The 26,901-nt window shown below is 46.6% G+C and overlaps 1 protein-coding gene across 9 annotated transcripts in view; it reads right to left on the bottom strand.

Annotated features, from left to right (window-relative positions):
• KCNMA1 (potassium calcium-activated channel subfamily M alpha 1) overlaps nucleotides 1–26,901 on the bottom strand; it is a 636,705-nt gene that overhangs the window by 345,123 nt on the left and 264,681 nt on the right. For all 9 annotated transcript variants that reach the window (XM_088474944.1, XM_088474945.1, XM_088474948.1 and 6 more), the window contains exon 3: nucleotides 25,014–25,075. In XM_088474944.1, the coding sequence (XP_088331070.1) occupies nucleotides 25,014–25,075 (62 nt within the window). The remainder of the gene's footprint in view (nucleotides 1–25,013; nucleotides 25,076–26,901) is intronic.

Raw genomic sequence — 26,901 nt, 5'->3', positions numbered from 1 at the left:
TTCTCTCTCTCTCTCTCTCATATATATATATATATATATATATATATATATACAAAAAACAGCGGCACTCACAGGACTTGTAAAGAAGACTCCAGACTCCCAAGGTCAAGTTCAACGTTTCAGTCAAACAAATGTTATCAAGTTGTTGATAAAAGTCATTTGACTGAAACGTTGAACTTGACCTTGGGAGTCTGGAGTCTTCTTTACAAGTCCTGTGAGTGCCGCTGTTTTTTGCATGTGTACATTTTGGCCTGTTTGGACCATCAGAAGGCACCCAGGCATTTGGATGTTATTTAACCTGTGGAGTGCTGGCGTTATTTTGAGATAGATATATATATATATATATATATATATGTATATACACACAGTATGTATATATTTATATATATATATATATACAGCATGTGTGTGTGTGTGTGTGTGTATATATATATATATATATATATATATATATATATATAATGTGATAGGATCACTGGTAAAGTGGTCTGTGGCAGGTACATTTGTCCCAGATTCCTGTCTTTTGTGTTTTAAACCCCCAGGAGAAAGTCTGCAGTGTAGCAGGCTTGAGTTTCAGCTTTTTGAAAAGCCGGTTTGGGACCTGGGGGTTGTGGGTGAGAGGAGAGGGAGGACTCCACCCACGGCCACTCCAGGTTTTGGTTCTCGCAGCCTGGTAACAGGATTGTTAGTTTTCCACCTGAGAGTGGCCAATATAAGCCTAGTTTGTTTAGGGCTGATTGTCTCACCTGGGAGAGCAGACAGGGAGTTTGCTCAGAGACACTTGGATACCTAACTGTGAGTGTTGTGCTGTGCTTTTGTTGCTGGCGAGGGCATTAGGCCCTGCCAGGTTCTGGTAGTGAGGGAACTACCTGTGAAGTTAGTGCCCCGACAGGGCTAGGATTTATATTTATGTTTTCTTTATGTTTCTGACATTGTACAATAAAGACTGGCGCTGACCAGCTTGTACTTGCATCCAGACTGGTGTGCTGCTTCCCTGCTGCTGTGTGTGTGTGTAAGGAAGGAGTCCTCTACCCAGGAGAGGGACCCCCTAACCTAACTGTGTCACAATATGGTGGAGAACGCGGGCAACCACACACACTGAATTTGCAGCAAGAGGAAAACTTTCCATTTAAAAATTAAAGGGACAGACACCCAATTTGTAAGTGTGGAAATAACGCTGTGTCCTTGGAGTCCCATAGAGGAGGCGTCAGCCAATGCTCAGAGAGGCAAGGTTCAGCTTCCAACCTACACCCCAGGACAAAATGGAGGACATTATTAAGGCCTTGCTCCAAGCTACAGCAGCTCAGCAGGAGACAAACAAACTTCAGCAGGAATCTACCAGAGCTCAGCAGGAATCCACCAGGGTGCAACTGTTGGCCTTGGAGACAGCCCAGAGGCAACAACAGGTCGCCATCGAGGAAACCTGCCAGGCCATAAAAGAGGTGGTACAGCACCTGCTCGCCCGGCCCAGAGATGTTGCTACTGGTCCTCCCACCCCCACTCACTCCGTACGAGCCAGTCACTTCCTCCAAAAGATGACTTCGGGCGATGATGTGGAGGCCTATCTCACCGCATTTGAAAGAACGGCCGAAAGGGAGAGTTGGCCCAAGGAGCAGTGGGCAAGTCTGGTGGCACCTTTTTTGTCTGGGGAGCCACAAAAGGCCTATTTCGACTTATGCCTGGCTGATGCCAAGGACTATAAAAAACTAAAACAGGAGATCCTAACTCGCTTGGGAGTCACCACCTTTGTTCGTGCCCAACGGGTCCACCGCTGGGAGTTCCATAAGGACAAGCCTCCACGTTCACAGATGCATGACCTCGTCCATCTGTCCTCAAAATGGCTACAGCCCGAGACGCTGACGGGACCACAGATCGTGGAAAGGGTCATGATGGACCGGTACCTGCGATCATTACCTGTGACTCAGCGCAAGTGGGTGAGCCATGCAGACCCTAAGTCCGCGGACTGGTCGAGCTGGTGGAGAGGTACGTGGCGGCTGAGGAGCTGATGAGTATGCCCCACCGAGCCCCGATGGCGCACCGGCGAACTCCCAGAGACACTGGTAAGACTGTTCCAGGGGAGAAGGGTGCTGGGCGGTGGAATGTACCTAAGACTGAGGGTGTAGAACCTGGAGACAGGCCTGCCAGGCCAGGAAGGTTCTTGCCCCGTAAACGACTAGACATTAATATGACTCAGTGTTTCCGATGTGGTGGCTTCGGCCATATTGCCGCTAATTGTGCACTTACAACTGAACCTATGCAATGTGATACTGCTCATGTCTACCGCAGGGGGTCTTTCTTTGCACAGATAGCCTGTACGGCTGATCGCCAGGCTGAGACTGATAAGCACATGTGTGTACTCACTGTAGATGGCAACCGAGTAGAGGCACTGTTAGACTCTGGTAGCTTGGTGACACTTATAAAAGCTGAGCTGGTGAACCCCTTGAGGCATACAGGGAAAACTGTTGGTGTGACCTGCATACATGGGGATATTCGATATTATGTTACGGCCGAGGTGAACATCGAGACACCATGTGGCTCTGCTATAGTTTCTGTGGGTTTGGTGCATGGTCTGGTGTACGATGCAATATTGGGGAGAGACTTTGCTCACTTCTGGAAGTTGTGGGAAAGCCGTTTTGTTCCAGAGGTGAACAACCCCGATCCATTTGAGAAGGTTGTCGATGTAGTGGAGGAGGGAGTTTCTTCTGAGTCAGCGTTATTCCCTTTTTCTACTATGGTTGGCGAACTAGAGAATGCGGAACGTGACGGTGGCCCGCCAACTGATGTGCCTCCCATTGAGGCGGGAAGTGTTGTTGGGCCAGGTGATCGTCTGCCTGATTTAGAGGTCAGAAGAGAGGTCTTTGCCGTCGAGCAGTTGAATGACCCTACTTTGGTAAAAGCCAGGTAGAATGTAAAAGTAGTTGATGGTAAACCCGTAGACCCTGATAGTCCTTTGTCCTATCCCCACATGGCAATGTGTCAGGATTTGTTATATCAGGTGACTAAGTAGGGGGAAGATGTTGTGGAACAACTAATAGTTCCCAAAGCCTACAGAAGAACAGTGTTGGATCTGGCCCATGGTCATATAACGGCAGGCCATCTAGGGGTAGAAAAAACCACTGAGCAAATAATGCAGAGGTTTTTCTGGCCCGGGTTTCATAAAGAGGTATCTGACTTTTGCGCATCCTGCCCTGAGTGTCAGTATCATGCTCCCAGGCCACATTTTAAGGGTCCACTAGTTCCATTGCCTATCATAGAGGTGCCGTTTGAAAGAATAGCGATGGATTTGGTTGGACCCTTAATGAAGTCTGCCAGGGGACACCAGTATATTCTGGTCATAATGGATTACGCTACCAGGTACCCGGAAGCGATCCCGTTGCGCAATACGTCAACCAAGACCATTGCCAGAGAGCTAGTTCATGTCTTTAGCAGGCTGGGTATACCTAAGGAGATACTAACTGACCAGGGTACACCGTTTATGTCCAAAGTCATGAAAGAGTTATGCCGCCTGTTGAAAATCGAACAGTTAAGAACTTCGGTTTATCACCCCCAAACCGATGGGCTGGTCGAGAGGTTTAACAAGACGTTAAAACACATGCTTAGGAAAGTGGTCGACAAGGATGGTAGGGATTGGGACTACTTATTGCCGTATTTATTGTTGGCCATAAGAGAAGTTCCCCAGTCCTCCACCGGGTTTTCACCCTTCAACTTGTTGTATGGGAGACACCCAAGGGGGTTACTAGACATTGCCAAAGAGACATGGGAGGGGCAGTCTAGTCCTTACAAAACGGTGATTGAGTATGTTTCTCAAATGCAGGAGAGAATTGCTGCCGTAGTGCCGATAGTGAGAGAGCACCTGGAACAGGCTCAACAGGCACAGCAGAGGGTATACAACCGCAATGCTTGGTTACGCAGCTTTGCTCCTGGGGACAGAGTGTTAGTATTGGTTCCCACTGTGGAAAATAAACTTTTGGCTAAATGGCAAGGGCCCTTTGAAATCTTAGAAAGAGTGGGGCAGGTCAATTACAAAGTTTACCAGCCGGGGAAAAGAAAGCCAGAACAGATATACCATATAAATCTGTTAAAGCCCTGGAAAGATAGAACGATACTGTCGGCCGTCCGAGACCCTCCAGAAAGTCCAGGGCCCTTAGTTCCCGAAGTGACAGTGGCAAAAACCCTGTCGGCAATTCAACAACAAGAGGTCAAGGAGTTTCTGATTAGAAATAGGGTGCTGTTCTCTGACGTACCTGGGAAAACCTTGGTCATTAAACATGACATCATCACTGACCCAGGGGTTAAAGTTAATCTAAAGCCCTATAGGTTACCAGAAGCACAAAGAGAATCGGTGTTGAAAGAAATTAAAAATATGCTAGAGTTAGGGGTTATTGAAGAATCACATAGTGAATGGTCAAGTCCCATTGTGTTGATTCCAAAGCCCGACGGGAGTGTGCGTTTCTGCAATGACTTCCGAAAGTTGAACAGTGTTTCAAAATTCGATGCCTACCCGATGCCAAGAGTGGATGAACTGATTGAGAGACTAGGGACGGCCAGGTATTTAACCACTCTTGACCTAACCAAAGGGTATTGGCAAGTACCGTTAACCGAGAGCGCCAAACAAAAGACAGCTTTTTCAGCGCCAGAGGGCTTGTTTCAGTACAAGATGTTGCCCTTCGGGCTACATGGGGCACCTGCTACCTTCCAAAGAATGATGGACAGGATTCTAAGGCCCCATAGACGGTATGCGGCTGCTTATCTGGATGACGTGGTCGTTCATAGTCCTGATTGGCAGTCTCACTTACCCAGGGTACAAGCAGTGTTGGACTCCATCTATAAGGCAGGTTTGACAGCCAACCCAAAAAAGTGTTGTCTAGGCATGGAGGAAGTAAAATATCTGGGATACACCATTGGCAGAGGCCTGATAAAGCCTCAGCTCAATAAAGTTGATGCCATACAAAACTGGCCACGGCCTCTGAATAAGAAGCAGATGAGAGCCTTCTTGGGAATTACAGGGTACTACAGGAGGTTTATACCCAACTTTGCCACCATGGCAGTCCCACTGACTGACCTGACCAAAGGCAAACAAAAAGTCATGGTAGAATGGAGTCCTGAGGCAGAGAAAGCTTTTCAGGAGTTGAAAGTAGCGTTGTGTTCCCAACCAGTCCTGATGACTCCTAATTTTGAAAGGGAATTCATGGTACAAACCGATGCATCAGAAGTAGGTATTGGAGCGGTCCTGTCCCAGAACAAGGAGGGTGAGGAACACCCTATTTTCTATCTTAGCAGAAAGTTGAAAGCACATGAGAGAAACTATGCCACAGTGGAGAAGGAGGCGTTGGCCATAAAGTGGGCGTTAGAGGCTCTCAGGTACTACTTGGTCGGAAGAAAGTTCAAATTGATCACTGACCATGCCCCTCTGAAGTGGATGTCTGAAAATAAGGACAGTAATGCGAGAATTACAAGATGGTTCTTGGCGTTACAAACTTTTACATTTTCAGTGGAACACAGGCCAGGAAGCCAGCTGGCCAATGCTGACGCGTTGTCACGCGTTCATTGTTTGGGGGCTTCAGTTGTTCCGCCCCACAGGTCGAAACAAAGGGGGGGATATGTGATAGGATCACTGGTAAAGTGGTCTGTGGCAGGTACATTTGTCCCAGATTCCTGTCTTTTGTGTTTTAAACCCCCAGGAGAAAGTCTGCAGTGTAGCAGGCTTGAGTTTCGGCTTTTTGAAAAGCCTGTTTGGGACCTGGGGGTTGTGGGTGAGAGGAGAGGGAGGACTCCACCCACGGCCACTCCAGGTTTTGGTTCTCGCAGCCTGGTAACAGGATTGTTAGTTTTCCACCTGAGAGTGGCCAATATAAGCCTAGTTTGTTTAGGGCTGATTGTCTCACCTGGGAGAGCAGACAGGGAGTTTGCTCAGAGACACTTGGATACCTAACTGTGAGTGTTGTGCTGTGCTTTTGTTGCTGGCGAGGGCATTAGGCCCTGCCAGGTTCTGGTAGTGAGGGAACTACCTGTGAAGTTAGTGCCCCGACAGGGCTAGGATTTATATTTATGTTTTCTTTATGTTTCTGACATTGTACAATAAAGACTGGCGCCGACCAGCTTGTACTTGCATCCAGACTGGTGTGCTGCTTCCCTGCTGCTGTGTGTGTGTGTAAGGAAGGAGTCCTCTACCCAGGAGAGGGACCCCCTAACCTAACTGTGTCACAATATAGATTATATATATAAAAAACTATATGTATATCTATGTGTGTTCTATCTATATGGGTCTGATACAGAGGTTGTCAGTAATACAGTAGTGAGAGTTTATGCTAATGCTGCAGCCAATTGGTTGCCTACTTAGACGCCTACCTGCTGCGGCTCTAATCCGCCGTGGTGCGGTACAAGTAGCACTTTTGAACGGATATCGGCTGCACCACTAGACATTGGAGTGACCCTATGGTTGCTCAGAATGTCCGACGGTATATGGCCACCGGTGTCAGTGGAACTGTGTCTCTCGATGCAGTTCCTGACACCAACAGGCCCACCATTGACAGTCACTCCCCCAGTCACCACCCAGGAACGCCTATCTGCATTGCACGGATCGCCATGCAATTCTAATCTGTGTTCCGAGGTGGTAACCATTACAACATATGCGCAGACGCCCAGTGTTTTAAATTTGTCCACCTATGAATCAGGCTCTATCTATCTATCTATCTATCTATCCTGTGTCCCCTGTCTACACTACAGCCTGCCTGGGTGTACCCGCAAATATCGCGCCTAATGGTTTTTTACATATTTTTTTGGGAGGGGGTGCTTCTCTATTTGACAGTGGCGGCTCTTCAACTTTCAAGACATCACCTCCACACTGTCACCTGAGGGGCTAAAATGTGTGTGTGTGTGGGGGGGGGGAGTAGGCAGAAGTTTTTCCTGGGGTACCGAGAAACCTTACACCGGCCCTGCACATATGGTAAAATATCTTACGGTAGTGGGTTCGTGATCTGAAGGGCAGAATTATTGGTCATCTGAGCAGGCTTTCAGCAACCACTGCAGATTTTTTGCAACTGTGACAACTGAGCATGGTTTGTGATACTTTGTTCAAAGCACAGACTCCAATCACATATGTACCTTTCCTCAATTATCTGGCGATCTTATAATTTGGGAAATGCTTTGCAATTATAGAGAGATATACAAAATAATATTATATTTACACGGAAGTGCCAAAAGTCATGGGATATCGTATCGTGTAGGAAGAGCAGCAACTCAGGTTCAGGCAGACCAGCGGACCCAACCCATGCCACGTGAACACACCCCACAACATTATGGAACCACCACCAGCCTGCATGGTGCAACTGGGGTCCATGGCCTCATGGGATCTGCGCCACACCTAAACACTGCCATCACCCCAAAACAACTGTAACCATAACTCATCAGACCGCACCACATGTTGCCAGTACTCTAGGGTCCAATTAGTGAATTTACAATCCCAGATGACGTGCAGTGTCCGGTATCATAGTGTTAACAGGGGCACTCTGGTCGGTCTTCTGCTCCCATATATCATGGAAGCTAAAGAACGCTGCACTGCCCTGCTGGATATGACTCTGGTACCTCCTGCATTGAATTTGAGCCTTGTTTGTTACCACAGATAATTCTGGCCAGATGCCGCTGGTATAATCATTAAGCACCCGTGGTCAGCCACTGTGTTGCCCACGGTGAGTGGTAAAGGCTTCTATGAGGTACTCAGGGTACACACATGACATAGTTCGAGAAATGTTGAATGTCCACACAACTTTGGAAGTGGAATGTCCCATCCGTCGGGCACCCAATGTCATGCCCCGTTCAAACTCAGATAATTCACATCTTGCCATGAGCTGCCTAGCCGGTGTTCAAACGTACTCACAAGATGTCAAATTACAACAGATGTAGGTCTGAGCATTTCAAAGACGTCACAGTAAATATATACAAAGTTGCAGATGAAGCACAACGGAACTGTGAGAAAAAATAAAAGCCGCGGCTGCTGCGTCCTAGCACTTTGTCTACAGATTGAGGGGCCTATTAATCATCGAAGGCTGTATGGCCTCCAATTATGAAGTTTTGAACTCGCTGCGAAGGCAAACTTAAGTATCCAACGCAGCGGGGGAAAGTGACACTGGAGCAATTCATCATTGCTCCGGTGAGGGGACAACTGCTCCGAAAAGCAGTTGTCCCAGTAGTTAGTATCGCAGCTACTTCTGTAGCTGCATTACTTACCTGCTCCCCGTCATCCCAGCTATGCATGCGTGACCTCGGTTCACGCATGTGCAAAGCTGCCGGGGAGCTGGTGAGGAGGCGGCGGAGGGATCTGCTTGGATCCCTCTTCGCATCCCTGGAACTCCTTCCCATAGGAAGGACCGGGGATCCGAGAACAAGCGCAGTCTGAAGCAGCAAATTCCGAAAACTGAAAGTGGCTGAATACCTAGGGCCCCTCATGATGAATGGCCCGGTAACTTAAATATGCATTTCCACATGGTTACCAGGCCATTTATCGTTTGATGAATAGGCCCCTCAGACTCAGATGTACAAGTGTTGCATATCAAATTAATTAGTGCTGGCTCATTAACCAGTTTTGTTGCATCTGATTGATTAGTTTGTGCGACTAAGACGCACATTCAAGCCAAGAAGACGCTCGGCACAAGCCAAGAAGACGCTCGGCACAAGCCAAGTCGGACAAGACCTGGCATGCAGAAAATGGCTGTTTGGGGCAACTGTCGCAATAGAGTATGAGCACACATCTGTATGGAGCAAACTTTGTAACCCACCAACTCCCTTATCACTGACAGGTATCACAATACTATAAGCTCATTTATATAAACCAGAACAGCCACTCAAAATTCTAAAAAATTTGGACCCTATGGTTCAATTGTCCTTAAACATACAGTATTGGGCTGATGCGGAGCTCTGTAAGAAAATCGAATTGCGAACACACAGAAAAATGTTGACAGTCGTCCATATGCTTGTATATATACCTATATACATATATCTAGGCAGCTGCACCTCCCTTATCCATACATGATATACATATCTGTCCTCTTACATCCTTGCCGATTGTGCTACAAACGTGTGCATGCATTGCGCTATGCGATTACCCGCAGCAGCGTACGCTACGGCACACACTACGATCGCACCATGCAATCCTATGGAGTCGCGGGTGTGAACGCATGGCGAAATTTTCCACGTATGCAGCAAAGATGTAGCTGGACATATCTGTATGACAGAGAATTGCATCACCAATATGGAAAAAGAATAAACGCATAGCAGGCCAACTGTTCAGTACAGTATGTAACTCCATGTTCAATAGAATAATGGACAACAAAATATTTAGCTGAAAGTAAAAATATCCAGCAAAAACGGATGCTTGGCAACCATTGATGTTCCCGATTTGATGGAAATACTTTTTCCAGTTGAGGCCAGGATTGCAACAGTTGCCACCAACACATGCTGTCCGTTGGCTGTTGATGTCCATTCTACAGCGTACACCAGCAAGGAGTGTCTGGAGCAAAGATCCGTTGTGCATACGTGAACTTCCGGTGCCCACTGTGCATGCTCACTAACAAACCATTGAATGGTAACTTTGATATAGTTACATGCTGGATTGCAATAATGGCAGCACCACCACTAATTGATGACCCCCTTGCGATTGCCATTCCTAGCCCAAATTCAATATATATAGCACATAAAGTCATACGCAGTCTAATGTTTATCGGGCAAGGCTTAATGTCTTTCAATTATTCAGAGGTGCAGTAGTCCAATAGCAGGGTTTACATAAGAGTAAAATTGCAGATTGCATTGAATTTTTATTTCATTTTAAATGTTCCCTATTTCAAATGTCTGCACTCAGGCCATATAGGCAACATAACCTGCCTCTAGATAGCTTCAATGTGGAGAGGTAGGACTATAAGAATAAGATTAATATGTAATAGCAACAGATTGTGAGTCGAAAGAGGTTGATCACAAATATCCAAAAAGATTGAAAAGATAAACAAGTCTACATTACTGAAAAGAGTTTCAATCGGGATCCAGAACAATGAAGTACAAACATGTAGCACAGAATGGAGAAACACTATGATAATAATCATAATAATAGTACAGCCTGAATGGAACCCACAATTAAACACAACAAAAAATGCACAAGTTACAGTCCCAGACATTTGTTTACATGGGAGTGCAGCTTTTTTTCATGTACTTAATTTGGGTTTTGGAGGTTTGAACGAAGTGCACTACTATACACTGATGAGCCAAACATTATGACCACCTGCCTAACATGCCGTCGCTCCAACATGCTCGATTGGATGAAATCTGGTGAATTTGGAGGCCTGGGCCACAACTTGAACATTGAACTTGGCCACATCGTGTTCCACATACAGTTTTCAAACAATCTGTGCAGTGTGGCACTGTTTAATGAAAGAAGACATGTCCATTACAGAAAACTGATGCCATGAAAGGCTGTACCAAGTCCGCAACGATGGCTAGGTGTTACAAGTCGCGGTCACGACTTGACCCTTTCTGACAGCTTTCCTAGGCAGGACGGGGTTACTCCTGTTGTTCCTGTTAGGCGATTGGCACGCCTCAGGAAGTTATGTTGCTCCACTAGTGCAGCTTGATTAATGCTTCAGCCTATTTAACCTCACTGAACTATTGCACCTGTGCCGACTATATTGGATTTGTCTCTCCTTCGGCAGCTGCATGGTCAGCATTTCTTACCTGCTACAGGCACTCCGTGGCTTCTCCTAACGCCCGACGGCTCCTGGTCATCCTCTGCTCCTGTCGTCCTCGTGCTGCCTGGGGTTCTAATAGCCGCAGCACCAGCTGGATTACGCTGACACCTGACGCTGCAGATCAGCTTCTCAGACGACCCCCGTATCACTGCTGCTTCAGTTTCTCCGTGCTGGCATCAGCTCATGTAATCGCAGCGCTAGCAGCGAAACGTCACAGGAACATCGGCTGTCTCTACTGCTTTCTCCACAGCTCCTAGTTCCGGGCTTGCTGGGGAATTCCACAAACTCCTGCATTATCTGTGCTATCTTCGGCTCAGCTAGCTGCAGCTCCCATCGCTCCCCAACATCATCAGCCTTTTGGCTGCTCCAGCTACCTTTTGACAGCATCATCGGCTAAGTTAGCCGCACCATCGGTCACACTGACCACAACATCGGCCTAAGGGCTGCATCATCTGCTAAGTTAGCTGCACCATCAGTCCACTGACCGCAACATTGGCCTAAAGGCTGCATTATCGGCTAAGTTAGCCACACCATCGGTCCACTGACCGCATCATCGGCCCCCGAGGCCGCACCATCGGCCCATTGGCCATACCATTAGTCCACTAACTATATTATCGTCCCAGAGGCCGCACCATCGGCACAGTAGCCGCACCATTGGCTCACCAGCCGCAACTGAGACTATTGACTATACCATCGGTCCACTTATCAAATCATCGGCCCAAAGGCCGCACCATCGGCACAGTAGCCACGCCATCGGCTCACCAACCGCAACTAAGACCATTGGCCACACTGTAGGTATCTAACTACCGCAACAACCCCCATCTCAACACTCTTCTGGACTTTAGACATTACTCTTTTAGGTATAGCAGCATACCGTAACATTAGGTAGGTGGTAGGGGTTAATTGATGTCCATATGAATGACAGGACCCAGAGTTCCCCAGCAGAACACTGCCAAAGCATCACACACGCTCCACCGGCTTGTTTTATTCCCACAATGCATCTTGGTTCCATCTCTTTCCTATTATAACAAAAAGCCTTGGCGCTTCAGAAATGATCTGGCCCAGTCATCTGGACATAACAATTTATCACTTATCTAAGTCAATAATTTCTTTAAACCTGCCCATAGCTTCTGCATTCAACACGTTGATTACGAGCACCTGATGTCAGCTTACCTTCTAATATATCCCTGACCTTGACATACAGTATGCCGTTATTGTGAGATTTATGTAATTTGCTTTGCATGGGACATGTCATGTTTTGCCTCATGGTTGTACATGCTTTCCACTAATTTAACTGTATGCAATCCTGTCTGATAAAAGAAAACACACAGAACACTCTTTTTGTGTGCCTGCAGCAACAAAATATATGTCCGACACATCTTGACTCAGTATTCATTCATCTAACTTGTTAATACCAAAATTATGAATGACTTTTCAAGTGTGTCCTGTTTCTAATCATCCAGTCAACTAGTAGCTACAAGAACTGACCTGTCTTCCAACAGCCACATTACAGAATGTGTAATAAATCTTTTACTGTAAGTCTAATCTTTTTTTTTTTTTCTTTTTAACCAATGTTTTAATAGTAGTTTTTTAAGAATAATAACAGACAAAAGTAAACATAAAAAAATCTGATAAATTGTACAATGATATAGGAACAAATAGCAGAGCACTGTAATTAGTGATCTGGATATAATGTTGAGAAATACAATATATCACATTTAGGGGGGAATTCAATTACCTGCGGTAAATTACCATGGAGTAATTGTTCCCCCAGGGCTATTCAGTTAGCTCTGAAGCGCAGCCGCCGGCAACTATTCTCGTGGATTTTTTTTCAGGACCTCTGCAGAGTCCAATAAATCCACGATAAATAGCCCGTTTTCGTGATGGCGCCAGTGAAAACACATATTGTCGTGAACTTATCGAGGCTAATTGAATTCCCCCCTTAATGACATAAGATGGTCAACAGTGGTAAATAGGGGGTTAATTAAAAAATCCAATAAGGAGGGAGGGGCCTAGGGAAGGATCACATGCAGCTCAATTTAAGATATTTAATGTAGCAATATCCTTACAGGTATAACCTGATTTACTGTTATATGCAGTTACAGTGCATCCGGAAAGTATTCACAGCGCTTCACTTTTTCCACATTTTGTTATGTTACAGCCTTATTCCAAAATGGAATAAATTAATTTTTGTCCTCAAAATTCTACACACAAAGCCCATAATGACGGGATGCTGTCAGGAAACCGATGGTGGAAATGTCGACCGCCGGCTTCCCGACTGTCAAATCCCAGCAGGGTCCTAATAATAGGCGTTGAAATCCCAACGTCTGTCATTATACCTACGCCGGGAGCCCGACGCCCGGCATTCAGAACGAAGGTAAGCCGGGAGGCGGGCGCGGACAGCAGCGCGGGGGGGGGGAGGGTTAGGGGCTCCTGGGGTGGACTTAAGGTTAGGCACCCCCCTGGGAGGGTTAGGGTTAGGCTAGGCAAGAGGTGGTTAGGGTTAGGCACCCCTGGGGGGGAGGATAAGGTTAGGCACCCCCCCGTGAGACTTAGGTTTAGGCTGCGGGGATAGGGGGGGTTAGGTTTAGGCACTTAAAGGGGGTTAGGGTTAGGCACTGGGGGAGGTTAGGGTTAGGCACCCCTAAAGGAGGGTTAGGGGGTGGAGTAGGGTTAGTAAATACTTACCTTTTTAGCTGTCGGGATCTTCACTGTTGCCGGTCTTCCAACGTCGGGCGGTGTTTCATACCGATCCCCATAGTGACAACGTGTAAAAAGTTTTTTTGAGATTTTTGCAAATTGAATTAAAAAAATAAAAAAATAAAAAAATCACATGTACATAAGTATTCACAGCCTTTGCCATGAAGCAAAGGACAGAAATCCTCAAACTATGGTCTGTTGGGTATATATGAGGGTTCAGGTTGAGAACCACTTCTCTATCATATGCTGTAGGCCTAGGGGACAAATACCTGTGAAAGCACTACATGAATAAGCAAATTAGTTAAGTTCTTAAATTAATATCTGTAATAAAGCTCATATTTACTCCAGAAATATGTCTTGTTTTTTGTTTGTTTTGCATTACTTCTTGTATTTACTGCATCTGTATCTTGTATTTACTGCATCTGTATCTTGTATTTACTGAATCACTGGCATACTAGATGAATTTTAATTTCTTCACTCCAGTGACGGGGCCATTAAGCCCCGTCATGGCAAAATGCTGCGAATCACAAGTCCGAAATAGAATTGCGACATACACAGCCCTAGACCAGGAAATTCTTTTATTATCAGAATCATTTTGCATATGGTTTACCCATAATGTAACAAAAGTCCCCAGATTTCTGTCACACTGCACAAATTGCATCATTCAAAGTCTCCAGTGTGTCTATACAGGCATTAACAAAATCTAAACTCACTGCCAACCTGGAACCGCAGCCTTCAGCACTGGCTCAACTCTCCCTAAAGCCCATTCTGCTCCATTCAATTAGCCTGAAAGCATTTACTGTAGCACGTGTCATCTCTTTAATAAGATTTCAGTTCCATTTCCTGCCTATGACACACTTAGTAGACAAAGATTTCAGGTGTTCCTTTGTTAGTCCTTCCCACCTCAAATGCAGGCTTAGTAACTGGCCTTGACATGGTGACATGGCACATTTTAAAGCATCTTTCATTTTAAAAAATCGGTCAGTGTAGAATTTTACTTTGGCAGACGACTATTAGAAGGTACTTTATGTTAGCGTTGGCTCGTGGGCTGTTCCAGCGGAGCAGCTGCACGAGGGCGCCACCCTATAGGGGGCACCATCAAGACTGGCAGGCAACCGTTGTACAAGCCACACCACCAGTTCTAACTTTGGTCCCATGCAGCTCTAGGCTGCCCGGGTGGCTTAGACTCGGCCTGGTGTAGCATAATACTGTAGGTCACGCAGCCGCCCACCATCCCGTCCGCACAGTGCTGTTCAGTGACTTACTCACCGAGGTAGCAGGCTGCAGCTACTACAGGATGCCGATGCTGCCCGTAGCTGAGGGTAGGAAGGGACTGGAAGCTCCTCTCTCATCTTCTTCAGCGAACCATTAGGTCAGTCTTCTGTGGGGGGCTGGGGAAATTGATGTGCTGTTTATTTTTTTCCTGTGGGGGCCAAAGTGTTTTATTTTTTTTCTTTGTGTGTTTGTTTTTCTTCTGTGTTGGACAATGTAGACCTGATTCAGAGTCGGGAATAGAGTAAAAAAAGGCTCGCAATGACGCAATTTTGCCGCCACGCCCCTTGTATCACCCTCTTTCCCGGCCGCCACAACCCCTCTGTTCCGACCTGGCAGCAAGGTAGGTAAGCATAAAACAATGTGCTTTATGTTTTTCCTGTGGGGCACAATGTGTGTGTGGTTTGCCCAAGGGGACGTGGGTTATGTTTAGTAATAATATTAAAAATAACAATAAAAGTATTAATTATGATTACAGTTGGATTGGGGGGGGCTCCAAAATTTATCGCACAGGGTGCTAATAGACCTAGGGCTGGCCCCGCTTTATGTGCAGTACAATGTGATTTTCACCACTGCTCCTTGCAAAGTTACAGTACTAAAACGGTTAAAAAAATCATAGCAATTAATAAAATACAATGATATTGATACAGGTTAATATGCCACATGAAAAAAAATATTACTCTAGGAATCATCTACATGGAAGTAATTTTTTATTTGGACATCCCCACAATAATATGACGATATGAAGACATCACCCAATAAATTCAATCAATAGTGAAGTTGCCCTGACTTGTGTGCATCATCGTTCAAGTTTTACACTGGTTGCGGGATCCAGATAAAGCAGAGCTGAGATCACACAACCGAATAAAACCCACAATAGTCAGATAAAAACTGTAGAACTGTTGTCCTGCAAGGACTATAATCAGAGTTTGCTAGTGGACATGGTACATCATGGAACTGAAAACTAACATGTATGACAAAGCAAACAACAAATAAAAAGGGTAGTGGCATAACTAGGGAATTTGGAGCCCAGGAGAAGATGGGCACATGTGCGCGCACCGGACAAATGGGCGTGGCCACTGAAAATGGGGACGTGTCAACATGACACACCACCGTTTCTCGTCACTCATGGAGCATTCCTTTTCATTCCATATGCATCTTAATGCCCCCAGTAGTAGTGCCCCTTATACAGTGCCCCTAGTAGTAGTGCCCCTCATGCAATGCCCACTACAGTAGTGCCCCTTATGCAATGTCCCCAGTAGTAGTGCCCTATATGCAATGCCCCCTGCTGTAGTGCATATTATGCAGTGCCCCAGACGTGCCCAATATATAGTGCTCCCAGTAGTGCCCATTATGCAGTGCCCCTGTAGTGTCCTATATACAGTGCCCCCAGTAGTGCCCCTTATACAGTGCCCCTTATTCAGTGCCCCTTATATAGTGCCCACTGTGCAGTGCCCAATATATAGTGCCCCCAGTAGTGCCCCTTATGCAGTGCCCCCTGTAGTGCCCAATATACAGTGCCCCTTATACAGTGCCCCCAGTAGTACCTCTTATATAGTGCCCCCTATGCAGTGCCCAATATATAGTGCCCCTATACAGTGACCCCCAGTAGTGCCCCTTATACAGTGCCCGCTCCTCGGTCCTAATGCTCGGCATTATGGGAGAGACATCATGAGCGGCTCCGGCCCAGGGTGCAGCAACCAATGAGAGTCTGTCAGACTCTCATTAGCTACTAAAACAAACACACTGCCGCCGGGTAGTACGTGACCAGGGCACGTACCCCGCCCAACCCCCCTTAGTTTCGCCACTGATAAAGGGTGTTCCTGGGCATCCTAAGGGTCATATGCAATTAGCTGCGAAAAAGTGGAAACTTAACGTTGGAAATTTTTTTGCACAATTTGCGTGTTTTGGTGCAATCTTTTTGCATCTTTAGTCTATGCGTGTTCCCGTTTTTCGCCCTATCCTATTACAAAAGACGCAAAAATGTATTTGCACAAAAACGGTTAGAGGAGAAAACAGCAAAAAGTACAGCTAGATTTGGGGAAATCAATTTAGAAGTGTGTTAGTGGCTCTAATAAAAGTATTTGGGGTTCTTAAATTGTGTTAAGTGACTGTGATATGTATAACATTGGAAAAATGCTAAAAAGCTATTTTTTTGTTTGCCAAAAGAAAAATGCTGCAGTTAAATTAGGGGTACATGAAAATGGGTGCATGTATAATTTTGTGTTCTAAAAGTGCACTTTTAAAAATGGTAAAAATACACCTGGTGCAGCCACCTGCAATGTTTAAAACACATGTCCCATCCATACAGCATCCCAAAATACCTGACCCTACCCCTAGTGCCTAATCCTAATACTTACCTAATACTTACCGTAAGAACAGTGACCGCTGTCTGTATTGTGACCATCTCCATTCTGGCGGTTAAGATCTTAACTACATCCACTTTGAATGTATTCAATTTTTATAAGTGTATTTTTGGAGATAGGGCCCCCAGAAGGATACACAATGCTCAAAGTACTGGCAAAAAAACCTAATGATTTCTATTCATTTATGCCAAACCTATTTTAATAATGCTTGGAACAAATCTATGATCTTCTGGCCACCAATTTGTCTTCACACAAATTCATTCTTCTGTGATCAAACTATTGGGTGTTGGTTCAATTCCATGTTTCTACTGAAACAGTAGATGCAATCTAATGTTCGGAAATGTACAGTAAACAATTTAGAGGTACCACGCAGGAATCAGAAAATACAGGTGCACACTCTAAGCACTAATAATTCTGAATCCTAATTATTTTCACCATCAGAATTCTTAGTGCTTAAAGAGCACCTGCATTTTTTCTTTTTTCCAGCATGGTAAAATATCCCAGTCATGGTGTTGGGCTGCCTTGGCCCTCAAGATGAGGGTCTAGCCAATGCCCCTTGTACCTCTTCTTGGCATTGTGGATTTCAAGCATACTGCAAAAACAAACAAACACATACAGTACTTATAGAGTAAAAGCGGCCTGGGAAGTTTCTGGAAGCAGCCCTAATGGGGACAGATCTGTGTAGGGGGTGGGATGTGTGGAGGGGTTGGGATACTCATTTCGTATAGTACCTGATTCTGAGTCGGAGGCAGTTGCGGCCGTCCTTGTATCTTTTGCTACAATTGCAGCTACAGTTACGTCTGAGACTTTATGCTAATGCTGCTACAAAGCTCTTCCCTGGTGCACATCCATGCGTCCGAATATACAAGGAGTAACCACAGCCCCCACTTGGCTTTCTAGTTTCTTCCTGTGCAGAGCAATGAGCCGGCCCCAACAGTGTGATGAAAAGAGGCAACACAGGCAGAGACAGTCCAGTGCCAGATGAGTAGCAGGCAGAAGAGGGCTGGGCAGATACAAGCAGGCTAGCAGCCAACTCTCAGCCAGGTAGGCCAGCCACTGTGAAGCAATCCCCTGGCTGCTGGGTCCTTTGTTTTAGTCATATACCGACAGCACAGCTATCAGCAGACCAGCTGTACTGCCGATTATTCCCCCCTGCAATGAGCAGCGCCAAAAGTTTCCCCGATCGGAGGCAGTAGTAAAATGGCCCACAAGGGAAGGGGGGGAAACAGGCGACCCGGCCCAGCGGGAAATGTCCCGACTTCCTGGGGGCCCAATCCGACCCTGGCTATAATTAAACTACCTGTAAACCAGGGCCTCAACTAGGTGTGTGCGAGCAGTGCTGCAGCACAGAGTGCAGGGCCCTGTGAGTGTCACCGTCGCTGGCCTACAACATCTGCATGTGGATTGCAAGGTGCCTAGAATGACAGCCACTAGCACTATTGCAGATGATGTGGTCATCATTATCAGTTTGTCTCAACTTCTTCTTGAGGCCCATCTGCACAGTGGTGATGGTAGAGGATGAGGGGCCAACCTTTCTGAGGAGGAAAAAGGGAATCTAATCCCCTGATACTGCTTGCTTATGCTGCGACTACCTGAAGCTCAGAATTTCTTCTCTGGGGTAGAGGATGCTGAAGGCAGAATTTGTTGTGAGCGGCCATGGTTGTTGAGTCATTTAAGGAGGGAGGGAGGGAGCTGGAGAGAGGTTTCTACATGGTCCTCCACCATCTTCTGCAGAGCCCGTGAGGGGTCAGTCAGGCAAAATGGATCAAGCAGACAACAGGCTTTGCAGGCTCAGTAATTGATTACAGGACCTGCGGGTCTGACAAGCAGAACCTGATCCCACTCATTCAGCCTATCACCGCATCTAGATGGCCAAATGTACTCATCGACTTACTGGGTAAAGTCCTGGTAAGGACATAGGCCAATTTTCCCATGTTTGGCGCTGTACAAGGTGAAGATATGGCAAACACCTGCACCCTGAATGAACAAAGGAATGGAGTACATAATAGGAAAGGTGTCTGAAGAGAAGGATTTTCCTTAGTGACCCGCCATCTCAAAACAGACAAATATCCAGGTCCAAAAAAACTAACAACCTGTGCTAAGATACCTGAGTCCCTATGGCTTCAATACGTACTGATTTAAGCATTTTATCCCTCATTTTACCAAATTGTTAAGATAATTCTTCTTACATAAGAAATACTTTCCTTGCTGCATGTAAGTGGCTACCTATGAATTAAGTGTATTTTATTGATTCATTGAAACAATATGAGATATGGTAAGAACTTACCTTTGTTATCTCTATTTCTACGAAGTCCATAGGGTTCCACAGGATACCTTGGGGTATAGGTGATGACGTCAGGCATCGGGCACCATAGAGTTAAAGTTTTCAGCCTCCCAGGATGCATCTGGGTCCCCCTCCTATACCCTGCCCCGAGCCAAGGCATCTCAGTTACGTACCAAGCCATAGGCCGGAGGAGGAAAAGAAAGAGAGAGAAAAAAGATCTGGACACACAGAAGAATCACATTCTCACCAGAGGGAGACGGAAAAACCGGTGACCAGAGTAAAGCTCATCTGCAGCACAGGTGCGACAGGGTGGGAGTCCTGTGGAACCCTATGGTCTTCGTAGAAATAGAGATAACAAAGGTAAGTTCTTACCATATCTCATATTTTCTACATCAGGGTCCATAGGGTATCCACAGGATACCTTGGGGATGTCCCAAAGCAGTATCCTTTAAGGGTGGGGACGCTCCTGTGCTGAAAGGAGAATCCGCCGCCCGAAGGAAGCATCCTGAGAGGCAAAGGTGTCAAACGCATAATACCTCACAAAGGTATGGACAGAGGACCACGTGGCAGCCTTGCAGATCTGGACTGCAGAGGCACCACGTCGAGCTGCCCACGAAGGACCCACAGACCTAGTGGAATGAGCCCTCACAGAAGAGGGAACCGGAAGGCTTTCATGAATATATGCTTCTGAAATGGCCATACGAATCCAGCCTGCCAAAGTCTGCTTTGAAGCAGGCCAACCCTTTTTACGGAAGCCATAGAGGACAAACAAGGCGTCCGACTTCCTAAACGAAGAAGTGCGGTCAACATAAATCCTTAAGGCCCGCACAACATCCAAAGTGGTCTCACCCACGGAAAGGTCAGATGAGTTAAAAGCCGGCACAACGATTTCCTCATTGATGTGGAAACACGAAACAACTTTGGGAAGGAAACCAGGACAAGTGCGCAGCACCGCCCTGTTCCTATGAAAAATCAGAAAAGGGGGTCTACAAGAGAGAGCCCCTAAGTCAGAAACACGTCTGGCCGAAGAAGGAAAATTGTTTTAGCTGTCAGCCATTTAAGGTCCACTGAGCCCAGTGGTTCAAACGGCGGTCCCTGGAGAGCCCTCAGGACCACAGCTAAATCCCAAGGCACCACCGGTGGAACAAAAGGTGGCTGAATTCGGAGAACACCTTGCATAAAGGTGCGCACATCAGGGATTGCAACAATCCTACGATGGAACCAGACAGACAGGGCAGACACCTGTACCTTCAGAGAAGTAAGGCGAAGCCCATGGTCTAGTCCCGCCTGTAGAAAAGCCAACACTCTAGACAGACGGAACTCCCAAGGTGAAGACAAGGACCCTGTGACAGAAGGTCCGGTCGTAGCGGCAACCGCAGAGGACTGTCCACGGACAGACCCTGAAGGTCTGAGAACCAGTGCCGCCTGGGCCACGCAGGAGCTATCAACAGGAGTGTCCCTCCTTCCTGTTTGAATTTCCGGATTACCCGTGTAAGAAGGGAAAATGGAGGAAACAGATAAGCAAACCGGAACGTCCACTGGACGGACAGAGCATCCACCAGAGACGCCTTTTCGTCTCTTGTGCGAGACCCGTACCCCGGCAACTTGTTGTTGTGCCGTGACGCCATGAGGTCGATCTCTGGAAGACCCCACCTGTCCACCGGAAGTTGAAAGACGTCCTGGTGCAAAGATCATTCCCCCGGATGAAAGTCCTGGTGACTGAGCAAGTCCGCATCCCAGTTGAGAACTCCCGGGATGAATACTGCTGATATGGCCGGGAGATAGTGCTCCGCCCAGACCAGGATGCGGGACACCTCTACAAGTGCCGCCCGACTTCGGGTTCCTCCTTGCCGATTTATGTAGGCCACGGTGGTGGCGTTGTCCGACTGGACCTGCACGGGGTGACCCTGGAGAACCCGCTGTGCCTGCTGGAGAGCATTGAAAACAGCGCGGAGTTCCAAGATGTTTATTGGAAGCTCCTTTTCCGCCTGAATCCATCTGCCCTGAACTGGAAGGAACCGCAGCAAATGGGAGACATGCCGATTTGGCTGCCGCCAGCGTGGCTACAATTTTGTCCAGATCCGGACCAAATAAGACTTCTCCATTAAAAGGCACAGCTTCCAAGCCCTTCTTGGAATCAGCATCTGCCTTCCAAGATCGCAACCATAAGGTGCGACGAGCAGCTACAGCTGCCGAAGAAATCCGTGAAGTCAGGGTACTGATATCCAAGGCCGCTTCATTGATATAAGTGGCCGAATCTCGGAGATTGCCTATCAACTCGGTCTGTTCAGCCGAACACTCAGAATCCAAAGACGCCTCCAAACTGTCAGCCCAGCGCTCCATAGCTCTGGCTACCCAACAAATGGCCATAGCCGGCCTGGCTGCCCCCCCCCCGCAAGGGAATAAACGGACTTTCGGCAGATATCCTCCTTTCGGTGCATAGCATCCTTCAAGGAGGACATGGAGGGCATGGGCAATGTGGCACTTCGGACTAGGCGTGTCACATGAGAATCCACCTGTGGAGGGGATTCCCACTTAGAAAAATAATTGTCCGCAAACGGATAAGCCACCGCCAAGCGTCTCTGAGGCTGATACCGTTTGCCAGGATGTTTCCACGCCTCCTCTAAATGGTCTACTAACTGACCCGAAAGAGGAAACACTGTGGCGTCACCCTTAATAGCCTTAGAAAAGGCATATTTTGACTTGGACACCGGAGGATCTTCATCCTCAATCACTAAAGCCGTGCGGACTGCCCGAATAAGTCCAGGAATATAAACCTTGGACTTAGCGTCCGACTTTTTAGAACGGAGAGGTTCTTGGTCAGAAAGATCCGGAATCTCCCCATCATCAGACGTCACGTCGTCATCCTCATAAGGAGCGGACAGAGACACCACCGGCCGCTTATGTGGCCTCAACACAGACTCCCCTTGTAACACGTCCGACAAATGCTGTACAGAACTTGTCAGTGAATTAACCCACGCAGACTCCTGAGAGACCTGAGGAGGGGAAATAGGGAGACTGTGGGGAACCATCAATTGTCTCGGGAAACCCTGCATGGGTGACGACACCACTGACTGCTGGGACAATCCCATCTGTGGGAACGCAGGTTGCGGAGCTAACTGGCCCACGAGGGTTGTAAGGGCTTTGGCGAAACAAGCCCAGGGCGGCTCCTGTACCGGAACCGTGACAGTAATTGGCCGCGCCAATAAATAACACTGTCGACATAGCCCCTCCGCGTTATCCTCCCCCTCCGCTTTTGGTACCTTGCATGTAGTACAAATAAGCTGGAGAGGAAAGTCACTCTCAGACATGATGGTAAGTATGTGACCCCCCTCACTGATACTTGTTAGTATAGTGGGAGAACCACCCTGCAATCACCGCACCGCAAGGGCTTTAGCAGAAGAAGAGCAGGGACAGTGAAATGGCTGACAGTAGAAAGTGAAAGTACAGGCAGCAGACGCTAGCAGAAGTCACATACAATGTAAAGAAATCAATTCCTGCACTATCAGCGCTGATCCTCAACTACGCAGACACAGAGCCTGGTAGGACACAGCGCTGCATACACAGACCTGTAACCAACGGAGGAGAGGTATGCCGGGGGACCCAGACCGCGATGCCACCGATCATCAGCGTCCAGCAGCGCTCACCAAGCTTCCAGCAAAAGATGGCCACCGAGGAGCAGAGAGGAGCGCTGCCACAGGGCCAGTCAGCAGATGCAGAGAGGGCTGTGTGCAGTGGGGAAGGCGCGCTCCCCTAGCATGCAATTACCCCTGGGATGCCGCAGCGCTACCGCTCAGCTGCGGTCCGCTGTCCCAGGGGGGTAGTGGAAGCGCAGGCTAGTTACCTGGCTCCACGCTGCAGCCAGTCCCCAGGGAGCCCCCAGCCTGGGGACTCTGGACCATGTACTCAGCAGGGACCCACTGCGGGACCCCGCTGCTTACCTGCTGCCCCCTTGAATCCGGCCATGGTCCCAAACATCTGGGGTCACCACTAGCTGTGACCCCAGATGCTTACCAGCATCCTCGGATCAGTACCGGCGTTCTGGTACCGGCGGGGGTGTAGGGAAGACAGCATGGACGTCAGCATTGACTGTCCATGCTGTACTTCCAGATGAGCAGCCACAGCTGCTTGCAAAAAAACTTCAGGGGCTAACCTTAGCCCCCCTCTAAACAGGTGCATCCGACTCCGAGCCGGGCACCAACGAAACCGAGATGCCTTGGCTCAGGGGCGGGGTATAGGAGGGGGACCCTAGTGCATCCTGGGAGGCTGAAAACTTTAACTCTATGGTGCCCGATGCCTGAAGTCATCACCTATACCCCAAGGTATCCTGTGGATACCCTATGGACCCTGATGTGGAAATAAACAAACACATAATTAACACATGTATCAAAAGAATAAAAAGTACACGGAGTGCTATAAACAGTCTATAAAATTACATTTGCCCAAGCAGTGAGCTGTCCAATGAACCTGGACACAATACAAAGAAATATATAGCACCTTATATCTTAACTGCTAGTTCCAAAAAGTGAAAGATCCTTAATTGTGTGGAAGCTATAGGCCCATCTCTATTGTTAAGAGGGTATTCAAATACCCACGAAGTTTACCCCATGACTAATTGCCGGCCAAAATCCCAGCGGAGCGGGGAAAGGCCATTCAATTAAATAGCCATTTTCTTGCACCAAAAAATTGGGACTCAGCGGAATTAATGTTTTTTTTTCCCCGCACGCAAGCCTGATTTGGTGTTTTTTCCACGGACTTTACCTCGCACCTCCATGAGCTGCGAGGTTCAGTCCAACTGTGGGGACTCGCGCATGGGGTAATCCCCACTAATTGAATAGCTACGGCACAACATTAAGCTAATTGAGTACCTCCTTAGTGTCAAAATGTAGCTCAGAGATTAAGTTCAGTTTTGGACTGTGTGAATAATAATGACCAGGTTGTCTTTATCCAGTATAGACATGGCATATCTAATTTTTGTTGTTCATCGTCTGGACCATAATAAATCACTAGCAATGACCTTGAGGCTTGAAGGGCCTTTGATAGGGTTCTTCAATATACACTTTGGGAACACCTGCATCACAACTATTAGTGCACCCTAATGCAGTCATTCAAATAGGATTAACCTAGGACCCAATCGGGCAGTACCAATACACCTGCTAACCCTAACTACAGAACACTGCTCAATATGGAATTAGTATAGTATATCCCTGGATAACCATAGTGAAGAAGGAAGAGTTTTAACAATATGTACTAAAATTATTTAGTGGGTATTGCTTTGAAATAGGAAAGACTTATAACTAACTGTTAATGTGCCATATAGTTATATAATATGGGAATTTATGAGATTTTATTTTTACTGTAATTGTGATGAAGTAGCTGTAACTGTGCACATTTATTTAATTATAGGCTGTAAACACATTACTATGAACTAGGAATTAACATAAGTTATCATCAAGTGTGAGTAGAATTATTATTTTCTTTCGTGGGACCTAGGTGTTCAAGCTCAACATTGATCTTTCTGTAATCAAAACTACGCAAGTTAGTAAATATTAGAGTCAGTCTTATTTATTATTTAACCCATTTTTAACTCAAGTGTGTGAGTTGCTCTTTTCTATGCCATTTCCATATGACTAGTTGCGTTCCCTAAGAACATATACTCACTTGGATGAGTCAATGAAGTATATCACCAGGGCCCCAATGCTTAGAGCGAAGACTGTGACTACCTGCAGAAGAAACAGCAGCGTTAGTCTTGGTAAAACAGAATGGTTTGCATCAGGACTCACATAATCAATAACTATGTTGGACTATTTTAACTAGCATCAACATTGAAAAAGCATGCTAAAGAAATTGTATAACAAGCAGGAATATTGGTATCACATATAAACTCTTAATACACAATTTCAGATCCTGAGAATTAAGTCTTATTAATAAAATTAAAGTTTGATATAGAATACAATACACATGTAGTTAGTTAATGCATTACATTTGTATTTTTCATGGGATTAATATTGGGGGAATTCAATTAGCCGTGATAAGCCGCTTTTTCTCAAAAAAATGGCTTATCGTGCGAGTAAATATTTATCGCGCTATCCTATTAGATACAATTTTTGGGGGTACGAATACTCCATATGATTTTGTGCAAATTTCTTTTCACCAGCTCCTGACCAGGTGAAAATTTGGGGAAAATGCCTAAATTAAGGTAGAAATGTCTGGACTTGGTTCAGAACCACTGGGTCACCCTTCTTAATGACTAATTAGTCAATAATATTTATTTTATTAGCTGAATTTGGCCAATAATGACATATAATTTTTGCGGTGATATAGTGAAAAGTGAAGGAAAATGGGTTAATTGATGTGGGACAGGTATATAGGGGGGCTGTATGAGTGGGGCAGGTGTTTGTAAGTTTACAGGTGGATGTTGAGGCATATTTTTAAGGGTTTTTAAAAATGTCTTTAAAAGACAAATATATACTTATGAGTATTTTTAAGCACCCCCCAATTTAAATAGAACATTTATTTTGCCAAAAAAACACTGGCTTCCTATCATTATTTGACTGATTTAGAAAAATGCATATGACAGCCATTTGACACAATTAAAGAACCCCAAAAACTTTTATTAGGGCCACTAATACACGTCTATACTGCCTTTTTTTGAGGGGTACTGCAAGATTTCCTCATTTTCACCTACTACGCCACGCCTCTTCCCAGCATCAGTCAGTGAGTAGAGACGGAGACGGAGCTGGCCAGGAGAGAAGATGTGCCTGCCCTGCACAGCATGCTGCAGAAGGAGAAGTCGACCACGGTGCTCAAGAGTTCAGCACCTGAGGAGGGGGGAGAAACTTGAAAATTATGCTACGGGCAGGCCATAACTAGGGTGGTGCGACATGTGCCATGGCACAAAGCGCTGCAAGGCAGTGGGCACTGTTCAATGGCGCCTGTCAATTTTCTGTTTTAAATCAATTTCACTTGCAGTGCTGGTAGCTGGCCCCTGCGGAAATCCGTTTCTACCTTTTTCTCCTCTTTGATCACCGTCATCTCCTCAGTTTTTATGACCATCCCCTGCCACTCCTTCCCATCTTCTCCCTAATTGACTTCTACTCCGTCCACTCTGCTACCTGGCAACATTGCCCTCTGTCCACCACAAGCGAGGCAAACACAGCTTAAATTTCTCCAGTGTGTCCGCAGCTCCTGCCCCGTGGCCATGGTGCCCAGCGCAATGTGGAAAGTGCACGGTGGGTCATATGGCAGCGTGTAAGCCGGAGCCTTCGCTCTGGATGAGCGTGCTGCCTGTGAGTATGTCCCCATGGAAGGACGCACCCAGCTTGGGGCCAGGGCCAGGGACAGCGCAGGGGTTTGGGAGCTCACCACACACTCGTGGTAGAGGCTTGGAGTGTGTGGAGGTAGATCCCACTTTGAATCTATATGAAAAGAAGGTGAATGTGCTGCTCTGCTTATCTGGGTTGAATTCAACTACCCAGTACTGATAACATACAGTACATACAGAAGTTTGCTATTTTTTTTTATATGGTACGAAATCTGCTATCTTGTG

Source organism: Taudactylus pleione, unplaced genomic scaffold (assembly GCF_031769625.1).
Source record: "Taudactylus pleione unplaced genomic scaffold, aTauple2 ptg000157l, whole genome shotgun sequence".
In the NCBI taxonomy this organism is placed as follows: domain Eukaryota; kingdom Metazoa; phylum Chordata; class Amphibia; order Anura; family Myobatrachidae; genus Taudactylus; species Taudactylus pleione.
Note: the sequence above shows the minus strand (reverse complement) of the source record. Positions and strands in the feature narration are given on the sequence as shown.